The following is a 12,820-nucleotide window of genomic DNA, read 5'->3' on the forward strand; positions in this document are numbered from 1 at the left end:
GGCAAGACAGGTTAAAGTGGACCTATTATGCTGCCGTTCTTTTTATTTTTATGTGTTCACTTATTTATTTTGGTGATGTGAATAGTAGAAGTCTTAATCCCTATAAAACTAAATAAGCCTAAACCAAAAGCCTTCATTGTGCTCTAAATACTCAGTTTCAGACAGTTTTCCTACTCTTGGATCTGTATGATGTCAAAGAGGGACATCATATCAGACACGCAGCTCTGGCTGTCTGCATAGAAGCTCCACCCACCTGCTGCTGAAGTCTTCTTTTAGTGAGGGGCAGCCAATCAGAAGAAGGTTGGCTTAAAGGAAGAATAGCTAAAACTGAGGTGCACTAATGCTTAAATAAGGTAACAAAGAATAATTTTGAGCTATGATTCAAAACTACTCTATATAGTCCAAGAATAAAACTCTGGAGCTTGAAGCAAGCATAATAGGTCTGCTTTAAAACGACTTTTCTTTCAGGACTTTGTGAAGCACAGTGTCCAGGCACTATATGTGAGACAGCTCTCTCACGTATTTGACAGAGTACATAATGCTGCTTCCCTTTAGCAGAGTATATATATAATACTGTAAAAAAGGTAATTGGTTCCCATTCTTTACAGTCCCAAAAAGAAGTGGAGTGCTACTTACTACAGCTAATGCATGCTCATGAGACATTTCTATAGTATTTCCAAATAGTATTTGAGAAAGTGAACTCTCTAAATCCTGGAAAATTTAATTTAGCTTTGTATAAATTATAAACACTCTCATAAGGCATAATTTCTTGATGTAATAATTTGATTTAAATAAATAGACATAATTATCAAGACAGAAGCAAAAAGGGTCCAAATCATCTCAAAAAATCTAAATCACATTCTCAAATACTGAATAGATAAATATATATATTAGATCAAAACTCAACTACAACTGCAAACATCAAATAAATGCCTTATAATTTAATTTATGGTCAAAGACTTCAAGCAAACCGAGTCTTACTGGGATCTGGGACCTCTGGGGTCTTGCCAGTTGTGGCAATATCAGTGGGCTCTGCCAAAAAGATGACAAGTACCAGTTTGATCCAGTGTGAATTCCACGGGCACAGAGTGAGAGCCACAAGAAAAGGCAGAAGCTGTGAAGTGGACCAAAGCACTGCCACAGCTTGGAGGCTGTAAAGCTGGAGGTGGTCAACGGCTTGTAGCAATATTATTAAAACTGGGAAATTGTGTGGGCAGAAAAGGAGTGAAGGGGCAAATACGTTTACCACAAAGTAGAGAGCAACTGTTAAAAACAAGGAAAAAAATGGCGTGGCAGGTCGAGCCGTGTGCGTGTTTTATTGGTAAAGTCGTGCAAGCAGTGTGCTGAAGCTCTCAATAAGCTTCTGAGACTTAAAAATGAAAATCCACAAATCTCTTCAGTTTGCTGTTAACTTTTTACATTTGCTGTATAATAGAAATACTCTAACTGTGGCAGACAATCCTCCTTTCATACAGTATGTAATCAGCCGTGACATTTCACCGTACCTGGCTGAGGAGTTCCACTGACATCCTTTGCTGTGGAAGCAATAATGGATCATTTAAAATTTACAACTATGAAAAGGTGCAAACAAACAAACAAACAAACAAGAAGCTGTTCTCTAAGCTTTACCTGGTTTTCCAGGAACTAATTGACCAGGTACAACAGAGCCATTTGGAAAACTGACAGGTGTGTATGGAGTCACTCCTGGAACTACTGCAATGATACAACATTTTAAATTCATCCAAATTCTGTCTATAATTTGCCAGAACCCTAACTTGTTTCCCATCATGACATGGACCCTGATACCTGATGTCATTGGTGGATGAAGCTTTACTCCAGTTGACTGTAATTGGCTGTGATTTGGTATTTTTATCTTTTAACCAACTTCTGCATCTTTGCATCTTTATTATAAAACAATGTAGCTTTTTCTATTAGTTTTGAGGTTCTCCTTACCGTATTTTGGTGCTTTTGCTCCAACTGGAAATCCTGTGTAAAAACACAATGTCATTAATACTCATATCATGACATTGTTTGATGTTAGTTGAATTCTATAATCACACTCAATGGCTGTTTGGTGTTTTCATGCAGTACCTCCAGGTAGACCTCCAGTTCCAACTCCTAATCAAAAGAACCAGAACCAGCTGCATCATTAATTTGCAACTAAGACAATATAAAAATTTATAGAAACGATTAAGTGAAAAATGCTTGAAGTGACAGAAAACTGTACTCTTTCTCTCAGAATCATCAAGGAAATGTGTCCAATATTTTGCAGCACTCATATGCTTGTGTGGTCGTTTCACTGTACCGTATTTAGCAGCTTTTGCGGCGGGGGAGTACGGTCCACCTGCAACTCCTGATCCTCCAATAGGAACTCCTCCAGGTCCTAGCCCTGTTCCGGCTCCTCCAGGAACTCCTACATTAGTGCAGGTGGTACAATTAGTTCAAGTATTAAAATCTAAAGTGAAGTTAGATTAATGAGTGAGAATACATTCATGCCCGAGGAAATATTTCTCAACGTGCAGGATTTATGCAGTTTTATACTTATTTCTGCCTCCTAATTTAGAAGTTTTTGCAGCAGGGGAGTGTGATCCACGTACTGCTGCTAATACAGTTTAGTATTTCTCTCCATATTGCATTGGTGTTATTTTCATCATATTATTCTAGAGTGTAATCAAAACAAAAGCCTTACCATACTTTGGTGGTTTGACTCCAGCACCACCTCCAAAACCTGTAAGAAACCAAACAAAGTTTGCTGCTGAATTATCACAAACGACAGAGAAGAAGTTCTTTTAAAAAACCCCAAACCTTTAGCGACTTACCACCCAATCCACCACCAGGGACTACCTGTCCTGTTCCCCCTGGGAAAACCCCTCCTCTTCCTGGGACAACCCCTCCTCCTAGGCCTGCTCCTGGCACTCCTATAAAATGTGTCAGCACAGCTTTAACAAACCAAATTAAATCCAATATTGCATTAAAGGCACAACCTTTAACAAAAACTGTATCACTGGATTTATGTATTAATATGTTGATAGACTTGTACAGGTGGAATACGTTTGGCAAATATTATGAGGTACCAAACTGTGAATATCAAAGTCTCACCATATTTAGGAGGTTTGGCTGCCAAAGCTGCACCAAAGTAAGGACAAAAGGTAAGATTATCAGGACAACGTGAATAAGATTGAAAAATATAATTGAATCCTTGAAATATCTAAAAATATTATGTCCACGTGGCATGCTTACATCCATATCCTGGTAAAAATCCTCCTCCACCACCTCCACGAACACCTGGAATAAACCCTCCACCACCTTGACCTTTAAGGAAAAATATAATTATTTAGTCTGGAATTGTTTTTCTTTTTTTCATTTATTTAAATGATATGATGGTATTTAAACTCAGGGCCCTGCTGGCTTCAGGGAGAGACTCTGCCAACCGTCAGCGAGGATGGCTTCTCTCCCCAAGCCTGGATTTCTGTTCTTTTTTGATTAAAGGTTTCAGGCACCGCTCACTGTTTCTCTGCAGGCTCTATTAAATGGAAACTTCCACGACAAATTGTTAGATCATATTAATAATCAAGGCTGGGCGAGGGAGGTGTTTTTCTTTCTGTCTTTTTTCTAGGAAGAGGAGCAGATGCTAGATGAGGTCAAACGTGAACGGAGAGAGGAGAAGATCCGAAGGAAATGGCAGGACCGCCATGTCACTTCCCAGCGGAAAAGAGTCTTACTAATACATGTTTTTGTTGTGGAATAAAACTGTATTGTTAAAGATAAATAAACATTGTTAAATTAAAAAATATAAAATTAATTATTAATTAAAGAAACTTTTCCCAAAATGAAAAAAAAGTCTCAGTTTCAAAGAGGTTAAAAAAATCCCAAATCCAAATGTATCACTTGGAACAGACTGTGGTGGAGTCTGAGGCTTCCAAACAGCCATCAGAAGCTGGAAAATACTTTTAAAGTGGCTTAAATGGTAAACTCCCTCCAACCGCAGCCTCTTGGTCACTAACATTTTTTTCTCACTTAATATCGTAAATCATGAATTTTCTGAGTTGTATTTGAGAACTTTTAAAGGTGGTTCAGTAACATCTCTGTCAGTCACTCGTTATTTTATAGCTGTTATTTGCTTTCTTATTTGCCTTTTTGTTCAGATTGAAGTTAAATTGGCAATATTTGATGGAGTTGTTGCCCAAGGGGTTAAATAGAGACAAAATATTTACTTTTGAAGACATAAGTAGCTTTTTTTAAAATACTGCTTGAGATAATGTTAAACCAAGATGTCAGTTTTGTTATCATTGGTTGGCTATACTGCACAAACCAAAGAGAATTAAAATCCAGTGAGAAGTAAGGAGGCTCAGAAACAGTCAATTCAAACTTGTTTCGTTGACCAATACTCTAGGAGGACCAGTGATTCGCGTGACACTAAAAAACTGTGCATGAAACGGCAAAATCATTGTTGCTAGAACTCGATGGGAATCCTTCGACCCGATGGGCTAAAAGCATGCAGACAATAATACAGTTAAGAGCATACCGTATTTGGCAGCTTTGCTTGCAGCATAATATGCTCCTCCTGTTCCAAGTTGCCCTCCTGTTCCAAGTTGCCCTCCTGTTCCAAGTTGTCCTCCTGTTCCAAGTTGTCCCCCTGTTCCAAGTTGCCCTCCTGTTCCAAGTTGCCCTCCTGTTCCAAGTTGTCCCCCTGTTCCAAGTTGTCCCCCTGTCCCACATGCAGTTAAATTAAAAAAAAAAAACACATTATAAAATACCTTTAGAAGTTACAGCTTTGGCATGATGTTAAAAGTGTTCACAATAAAAATTAACACAATTATTAAGAATACCGTATTTGGCAGCTTTGCTTGCAGGATAATATCCTCCCCCTGTTCCAAGTTGCCCTCCTGTTCCTAGTTGTCCTGTTCCTAGTTGGCCTGTTCCTAGTTGGCCTGTTCCAAGTTGCCCTCCTGTTCCAAGTTGCCCTCCTGTCCCACATGCAGTTAAATTGAAAAAAGACACATTTTTAATACCTTTAGAAGTTACATTTTTTGGCATGATGTTAAAAAATTAACAATAAAAATTAACACAATTATTAATAATACCGTATTTAGCAGCTTTGCTTGCAGGATAATATCCTCCTCCAGTTCCTAGTTGCCCTGTTCCAAGTTGTCCTGTTCCTAGTTGTCCTGTTCCTAGTCGGCCTGTTCCTAGTTGGCCTGTTCCAAGTTGCCCTCCTGTTCCAAGTTGCCCTCCTGTTCCAAGTTGCCCTCCTGTCCCACATGCAGTTAAATTGAAAAAAGACACATTTTTAATACCTTTAGAAGTTACATTTTTTGGCATGATGTCAGAAAATTCACAATAAAAATTAAAACAATTATTAATAATACCGTATTTGGCAGCTTTGCTTGCAGGATAATATCCTCCTCCTGTGCCTAGTTGCCCTCCTGTTCCAAGTTGCCCTGTTCCTAGTTGTCCTGTTCCTAGTTGCCCTCCTGTGCCTAGTTGCCCTCCTGTGCCTAATTTGAATAGAAAAAAAAATTATGCACTTTTTAAAAAAAGTACATTTACAGGTTACAGTTTGATATAATGTTTAAAAAGTTCACAAAATAAATAGTAAAATTCAATTAATAAAGCATACGACATTTAGCAGCTTTCAGCTTTGCTAAAAGGATAGTATTCTCCTATTTGTGCTTGTCCCCTTATTTCTATTTTTCCATTGATCTATTTTCTCCCACCCCCCCTCCATTTGTCCCTATTTGTCTCCATGTTTCTACTTGAGCCAGGTCCCACCCCACAAATATTTTGCCATCATTTTTTCCTTCAATTTGGTGATAAATGTTGCCTGTAGATTGAAAATCATGGTCTTAGAAGTCGGTGAGACAGAAATTTTTTTGAAGAATTTTTCTGTTATTCCACTGAAAGTGTCATTAGTTAGTTAGTTTTCTTTGTAACAGTTCCACAAATAATAAAGCGTACCATATTTAGCAGCTTTTGCTGCTGGTGAATATCCACCAACCGCTGGAATTCTTCCAATCGGTGCACCTCCTGGTACTCCCCCAGGTACACCTCCTGGCACTCCCCCAGGTACACCTCCTGGTACTCCCCCAGGTACACCTCCTGGTACTCCTGACAAAAGCATATGTGTAATTTGTCCATGTAAATAAATTTTCCATGTAATGTAACATAATTTTATATTAGTTAAGTTATATTTTTCTCACTCTACTGAAAAAATGCATGAAAAAAGTATGAAAAATGATTAAAAGTATTTTTTTTCCCAGATAAGGAAAAACAAACATTCTCACCATATTTGGCAGCCTTAGCAGCTCCATACCCTGTCGTCAACATAACGATAGTGAGTCATATGATAAAAGTTGAGTAAATGAAGAACATTTATTTATTTATTTTAAAAAGCACAAAATAAAACAAGGTGTAAGGTATGGTGTGAAATATTTGTGCTAGTTAGTTAACCCTTTCATGCATAGTGGTCACTATAGTGGACAGCTATTCAAAGGCTGTTTTCTTGTATTTGTGTGTGTATATATATATATATATATATATATATATATATATATATATATATATATATACACGTATATATATATATATTTTTTTCATCTTTTTATAAAAAAAATTTATTTTTATAGTTTTTACACAGTGTGTATTATTTATTCGTGTGTCAAATTCATAAGTCAAAATGTCTGTTGTCCACCTAAGTCGACATGTAACAAACTCTTTGAAAAGTACATGTTTTAAAAAAATTAAGTTCAAAAATCTTTTTTTCATGCCTAAAGATGAATACAAATATTTAAGAGAAAACCCTGATTGAGGTTGTCATAATTCATGCATGAAAGTGTTAAAGATGATCATATGGAGCTAACCCACGAATATTATTTTTTCCATTCATTGGCCTGCAAATAAATCTTTACTTTTCCCATCATCTTACAGTTCATTTGACAGCTGTGTGACTTTTTTCAGCATGTGTGCTGGTGTGCAATTTTCTTTCTTGCCAAGTGCTAGATATCGTACCTCCTGACACCTGGCCTGGATACAGCCCACCAGTGCCACCAAAGCCACCACCACCAGCTCCAAAGCCTCCAGTACCACCTAAACATGGAGCAGAATGCAGAAAGTCCAGTTACATGCAGACATACTGATTTTACAGGAAGCATTTACTTCAATCAGTATGGTAAACTACTACACTGAACAACTTTACCCTGACCAGGTGAAATGACCCCAAGTCCCACTCCTGCAAAAAAAGGAAAAAAGTGAATTCTATATCTCTACTCCACATCTCGTAGGGAAACAAATTGTGAAAACTTATACCAGTTCCAACAGGATATCCTGGCTTCGACCCAGGGCCACCTTGCACTCCTGGCAGTCCAGGTGCAACATTAAAGCCGCCATAACCTGATGCATGGATACAACGCCGATCACTAAATGGTGAATTTCCACTGAAACCAAACTTCAAAGATGTTAACTTCAAAGAATAAACTTATTTTTACCATATGTAAGTTTTCCACCTGCAGTTTTTGCTCCATAGGCACCTAAAGAGAGAGAGAGTGAAAAACAGAGGCTGGAATTATTTTATATGTGCACACATCATCATATGCAAACGCTACGTTCAGGTGAACACAATCAACACAAAAGGTTGATTCTGTTTCTCCTGATCGTAGTGTTTTCAGTGGGAGAAATGTTTCTTCACTCATCCAGTGCCTTTCTCAAACTGAAAACGCTACGTCCAGATGAACAGAAACAACTTTTTTGAGCTCCTGAACACAAAGGTTCGGTTTCAGAAAGACGAACAAAACAAAAGCAATGTGTCTGAGACCCCAAATACACTCTTCTCTCATTAGAATAACACAGTGCTAAACCTGCCACAGAAAAATCTTAGAGTACAGTTAAGTATAAGATAAGTAAGACTGTAGTCTGCAAAATGATAATAATAATCCTGCTGATGTTAAAGTTATTTAACATTAGCAGGGATTAAACCACAAAATTATATATTATGCCACATGCCTGTAGAAGAATTAATGCAAACACTGAATAATTTCATGTCACACCTTGCACTTTGGGTGATTTGAGGGGGTATCCATGGAACACTCCTGGCTGCATTGGTCCCCCATACCCACGGACACCTGTGAAGAAGAAAAACATTTAAATCTGGGTTAGATAATAGCAGACAGAGTGGATAACCCCCCCCCCCCCCAGAAATATTTACTTGTACAATAACAAACAATCATTGATAAAGTTACCTTGCTGTCCTCCTCCTACTCCTCCTGCAACTACATAAGAAAAATGAGATATTCCAGTGAGACACATGAAGATTTTTGCAGTGACGAAGCAAAGCACACTGGAACCATGCATCACAGTGCTACGGCATTACTCTCTGGACCCACACCAGCACTTTTACTTATTCATGTACATTTGTTTAGTATGTCTTACACTGGGAACTCTACAAATATTGTCTGTGAAGGATTGTCAGTAGTGTAAGCCTTTTTAGAGCTGGTATTTACCATTTTTGGGATTCACTGGCAATGAAATAAAACTGAAAATAAATCAGCTGACACCCATCAGTAAAAACTTGAACTTACTTGATTTGGGATTGAGTTGAGACCCAGTGGGCACTCCAGGCAGAACTCCACGTCCACCAAACCCTGAAGATGACAGAAGAAACCAGACATTCCTGCAGTTGTCTTTAAATGACTGACAGTCTGCATGGTGAAACTAACAAAGGAGTAAAAGTTCCCCAGATTAATATATGAAAGAGTCAAACCTTGTCCAGGCACCAGTCCACCTTGATAAAGGCCAGGTACACCCACACCTGCCACAGCCAATGAGAAGACACCCATGTTTAAATATATGTGAGGGATCAACAGCAGTGTTGACGGTGAACATTTAGATGTCCGAAAACCACAAAAAGAAAAATAAGCCAAATGGGAAGCGGAAAATGCTTACACATTGAGCCTTTGCCTGGTTGATACAAATTGAATTCACCTCTATAACTAAATGAATTATACTGTATACACTGATAGCTCACCTTCATCGAAATTTATTTCAGCAATGTAAAAATGCCTTTACATTTAATATATTATCAGGGGAATTCTCTTTTGAAAGAATGTTGATTTGCTGTTTTCTAAGGCGACATTTGACAAGACTCAGTATAATCCTTTGCTTTTATGTACAACACTGTGCAAAAGTCTTGAGCCTCCCATCAGGTCTTTATACGATATTTTGCTTCTAAGGCACTTTCTTGTTATGTTTTTAAAGCAGGGAATACTTCTTCATCTTTCATTTTCAGTTCACGTCTTGCACCTGACTGTTTTCAGAGGAATGTTTTTTGTTTTTTAAAGCACCTAATCACCTATGAACTGCCCAAGCAGAAAGAAGTCCTTAATTCAATGAATGAATCAGTGCAGTGTGTAGCAAACAATCAATTTTAAAATGTATCTTTAGGGACTTTGTTACTATCACCCGTCACAGAAACACTCAATACATTCCCATTTCTTTAGCTGAATTTGTAAAAACAAATTTCTAAAGACAACACAACTTGTATTTTTACAGCAATTAAGTGATTCTCAAAGAGCTACTAACTGAAAACTTGGCATGTGTCAGCATGGTGTGCAGTGTGTCCTTAAACAGTGAGGAAACTGGACAAGTGGAAGACAAAGACAAAGAAGACAAAAAAAGAACCAGCAGACCTAAAACTTTATCTACAGCAGATGAACAGCAACTGGAAGTCATGTCTGGTGACGTCTTTTGAGATATGATGTTTACTGAGAAAAGACTGACGTATGCTAAACTACACAAGAACTGGGCTGGTCTTATATGGAGTAATAATTCAAAATAAGACATTTTTGGTTCAGGTCAGGAGAACACAGGTTTGGAACTGCTTTTCAGCCAGTGGGGTTGGGAATCTTGTTAAACCTTATGAAATTATCAAAGCAGAAGAGTCTGATTTTGATCCACTGTGCAATACCATCTGGAAAATGTCTGACTGGGAATGGCTTCATTTGGCTTCATGACAGTGATCCCCAAATTACTGCTAAGGCAGGAGAAGCATATGTGAATAGAAAAACAAATAATGAAGTATTATCAGTCATGGATTGGCTTCTCAGAGCCCAAACCTCAACATTATTTAACATTAATCATCTTGACAGAGAATGGAACAAAAGCGAGCCAACATCCAGAGGAGAGCTCTGAATGTCCTTCAGAACTATTTCTGAAGGTTACTTTTAAATTACAAGAAATTACAAGAAATTTTGACTAAGAGTTCAGGCTGTGCCAAAGTATAAAGCTGGACATACCACAACTGACTTTCAAGATCTCTGTGTTTTTACGCTATATCCTGTATTTTCATGTATGTTTGGACATGTTTTAATAAATTACTGCGCATGTTTCACATTTTATTAGCAAAATATAAAGAAACGAGTGGTAACGCAAGACTTTTGCACACTACTGTCTATATAAGCTTTTCTGGGTTTTTTTTGCAGATTTATATGTTTTGTTGGTAAATATTTTTGATGTGGCTGCACTGCCTGGTGGGCTGCATCCTGTCTGTCTTCACTCTGAGTTTATTGTTGAGTCTACAAAACCTGGCACTTTGGCAGCTTTTTTTCCTGCGCCACCACCTCCAGGAAGGCCGGTCTGAGGAATAACAGGTGCTGAAAAAAAATAAAGAAAAGAAGCCATAATATTATTTTTGCTTAAAGAAAGGAGTGTGAAAAAGACACAGTGTCCAGAACACACACATCCTGGCCAAACTGGGATTTCTGCCCCTTCACACAGATGACTCCTTTCTTTCTTACTATTATATATTAGAAAATGTATTATATACAATCTATTCTAGTGAGTACCTAACAAAAGTAAGACTGGCTTTCAATTTTACTCGAGAAATCAGAGCTAAAATAAAATGAAAAAAAATTAGAAAAGGTGGAAAATGATATTAGGTGTGTGCCTTGCCTCCACCAGGCAGTCCAGGTCCAGTTCCAGTGACTCCAGGACCTCCTCCTCCTCCAACCCCTGTTCATATGCAGACATAAACATACATTTGAAGTCACGTTCAGTTCAGTGTTAGTCTTTGACACCAATAAGATGCTTTGTACCACTGTACAGTTGTACATCCCAACACCACTAGAGGGCCCTGTGCCACTAAAGATGAGCAATGAGTCGCTTTGTGGCTTGTGGCAGGTCCGCTTGCTGGTCAGCGGTAATGAGAGCAGCTAATCTGGGCCTTGCAGTTTATCATCACCCCCGTGACCAAAAGCAACATGGCTTTTGACTTTTGCTTTAATCAGAAACGGCAGCCAGCATGCATGGCATTTTCCTCACTTCATCAAATGCCTCATTTCGCTGGCTAACCCCTCCTGCAGGAAATGAGCTGTCAGCTTCACTTTCAAGGGAGCTTGGCAGCTGGATAAAACACAATGGTTTATTTGGTTAATTTTTTTTTTATCTTAAAGTCCACACACTTTATTGGACAGACATTGCGCACTGCCTGTAAGTATGCGTTCTGGGGGAACTGGTGAGGCAAACTCTGGCAAGGGAATGTTTTGTTTTATCTGTGCTCTTTCAGAGGAAGGACCTGTTATTTTCAGTGTCATGAAAACAATACAGACTGATTCTTGCCATTGCCAATCAATACTTAACGGTAGGCTCTGTGCCATAGTCAAGTCTTGGCCATGATTGAGCCCTCTTGACTTCATGTGTCTGAATACAGCACAGACTTTCAGGTCAGGCCAGGCTCTGCTGAGGTTCACACTGTCTAAGGTTTGCAAGTACATGCTAAAAATGTACGCATGTTTGCCAAACTGTGTTTCCATGCCGAGTTACCATTAATGTGAAACATTCACTTTGGCTTTCTCCTAACATTTGAGCATGCAGATCTTTCAGAGTTCAAAACGCTTCAGTCAGTGTCAGTCTGGTCTGTACAGTAGTCTGTCAACGGGCCAAAACATGAGTTTGCCTCCTGCACCTGTGAGCAGGACAACCAGAACTTCAGATGCACTTCAGATCCATGCAGGAGCCTCATCTGTGAATGCGTGTTGTTTTTTTGTTTAGTGGACAGAACCTAACAGATTACAGTGACATCGGTAATGTCAGTTTACAATTATCCAAACCAAAACAGATTTAACATAAGAGGGAGGCAATGTTTCTGTTTAACAACAAGCTTTCACATGGCAGACAAGCTCATTCCACCTCTGCAGGAATGTCTCACTGTAATCCTGGAAGTTACTTCAGACCTTAAAGTCCTGAGGCATTTTTAGACCTCAGATATCAGGACTGAATTTCAAAAGAAGCATAATATCGCTTCAGTAATCAAAACAAGTAATTGAAACATAAACGGTGTCTCGTTCCAACAGCCAATATCCCAATATCCATCATATCTGATGAACCTCCAGTTTCCACTGCACTTAATGAGAAATCAAGGAAAAATTGTTCGCTGATGCCGTCACTCTTTTATTAGCCGCCGATGTTACATTTCTACCAAGACATTTTCTGCCCTGCATTTTACCGCTTTTAGCAGCCTTTGATCCAGCTCCCGGATAGTAGCCCCCATAGCCACCTAAGCGACACAAGAGGTTAAAGGTTAGTGAGTTTTTGCCCCTGTGTTTAACATACACATAGCTGTTCTAGTTTCAGCTCACCTCCTCCATAGCCTCCAGGCCCCAGGCCGCCACCTCCTAGATTTCCATATCCTGGATGATAAAAAAGTGACAGTTCACAAACGGACTGAAGTGTGTAGATGATAACAAATTAAAGAAAAGCACACAGTTTTCTTTCAATGTGGCTATAATGAGTTAGATGTGGTTTACCCAGCAGTAGTTACTCCTAAAGAAAA

At 38.7% G+C, this 12,820-nt stretch overlaps 1 protein-coding gene across 5 annotated transcripts in view; it reads right to left on the reverse strand.

Moving 5' to 3' along the window:
• The window catches only part of elna (elastin a), a 53,853-nt gene that overhangs the window by 13,566 nt on the left and 27,467 nt on the right, over window positions 1-12,820 (reverse strand). Inside the window, exons 6-32 of one of the 5 annotated variants that reach the window (XM_085243346.1) lie at window positions 12,627-12,677; window positions 12,494-12,544; window positions 10,942-11,001; window positions 10,575-10,643; window positions 8,756-8,803; window positions 8,574-8,636; window positions 8,235-8,264; window positions 8,043-8,117; window positions 7,485-7,526; window positions 7,306-7,389; window positions 7,196-7,228; window positions 7,009-7,086; window positions 6,285-6,314; window positions 5,959-6,108; window positions 5,370-5,498; window positions 5,085-5,234; window positions 4,830-4,967; window positions 4,526-4,708; window positions 3,241-3,312; window positions 3,100-3,126; window positions 2,820-2,918; window positions 2,690-2,728; window positions 2,306-2,413; window positions 2,092-2,118; window positions 1,954-1,986; window positions 1,630-1,713; window positions 1,504-1,535 (exon numbers count right to left, since the gene is read on the reverse strand). In XM_085243346.1, the coding sequence (XP_085099472.1) occupies window positions 1,504-1,535; window positions 1,630-1,713; window positions 1,954-1,986; window positions 2,092-2,118; window positions 2,306-2,413; window positions 2,690-2,728; window positions 2,820-2,918; window positions 3,100-3,126; window positions 3,241-3,312; window positions 4,526-4,708; window positions 4,830-4,967; window positions 5,085-5,234; window positions 5,370-5,498; window positions 5,959-6,108; window positions 6,285-6,314; window positions 7,009-7,086; window positions 7,196-7,228; window positions 7,306-7,389; window positions 7,485-7,526; window positions 8,043-8,117; window positions 8,235-8,264; window positions 8,574-8,636; window positions 8,756-8,803; window positions 10,575-10,643; window positions 10,942-11,001; window positions 12,494-12,544; window positions 12,627-12,677 (1,985 nt within the window). Of the gene's footprint in view, window positions 1-1,503; window positions 1,536-1,629; window positions 1,714-1,953; window positions 1,987-2,091; window positions 2,119-2,305; window positions 2,414-2,689; window positions 2,729-2,819; window positions 2,919-3,099; window positions 3,127-3,240; window positions 3,313-4,525; window positions 4,709-4,829; window positions 4,968-5,084; window positions 5,253-5,369; window positions 5,499-5,958; window positions 6,109-6,284; window positions 6,315-7,008; window positions 7,087-7,195; window positions 7,229-7,305; window positions 7,390-7,484; window positions 7,527-8,042; window positions 8,118-8,234; window positions 8,265-8,573; window positions 8,637-8,755; window positions 8,804-10,574; window positions 10,644-10,941; window positions 11,002-12,493; window positions 12,545-12,626; window positions 12,678-12,820 lie in introns of all 5 variants that reach the window. The other 4 variants (XM_085243347.1, XM_085243345.1, XM_085243344.1 and 1 more) reach the window with 4 other exon arrangements.

The sequence above is a fragment of the Mchenga conophoros genome, linkage group LG14, assembly GCF_057382185.1.
Source record: "Mchenga conophoros isolate Kocher_MC1m ecotype Shallow Benthic linkage group LG14, M_conophoros_male_GT1.1, whole genome shotgun sequence".
Classification (NCBI taxonomy): domain Eukaryota; kingdom Metazoa; phylum Chordata; class Actinopteri; order Cichliformes; family Cichlidae; genus Mchenga; species Mchenga conophoros.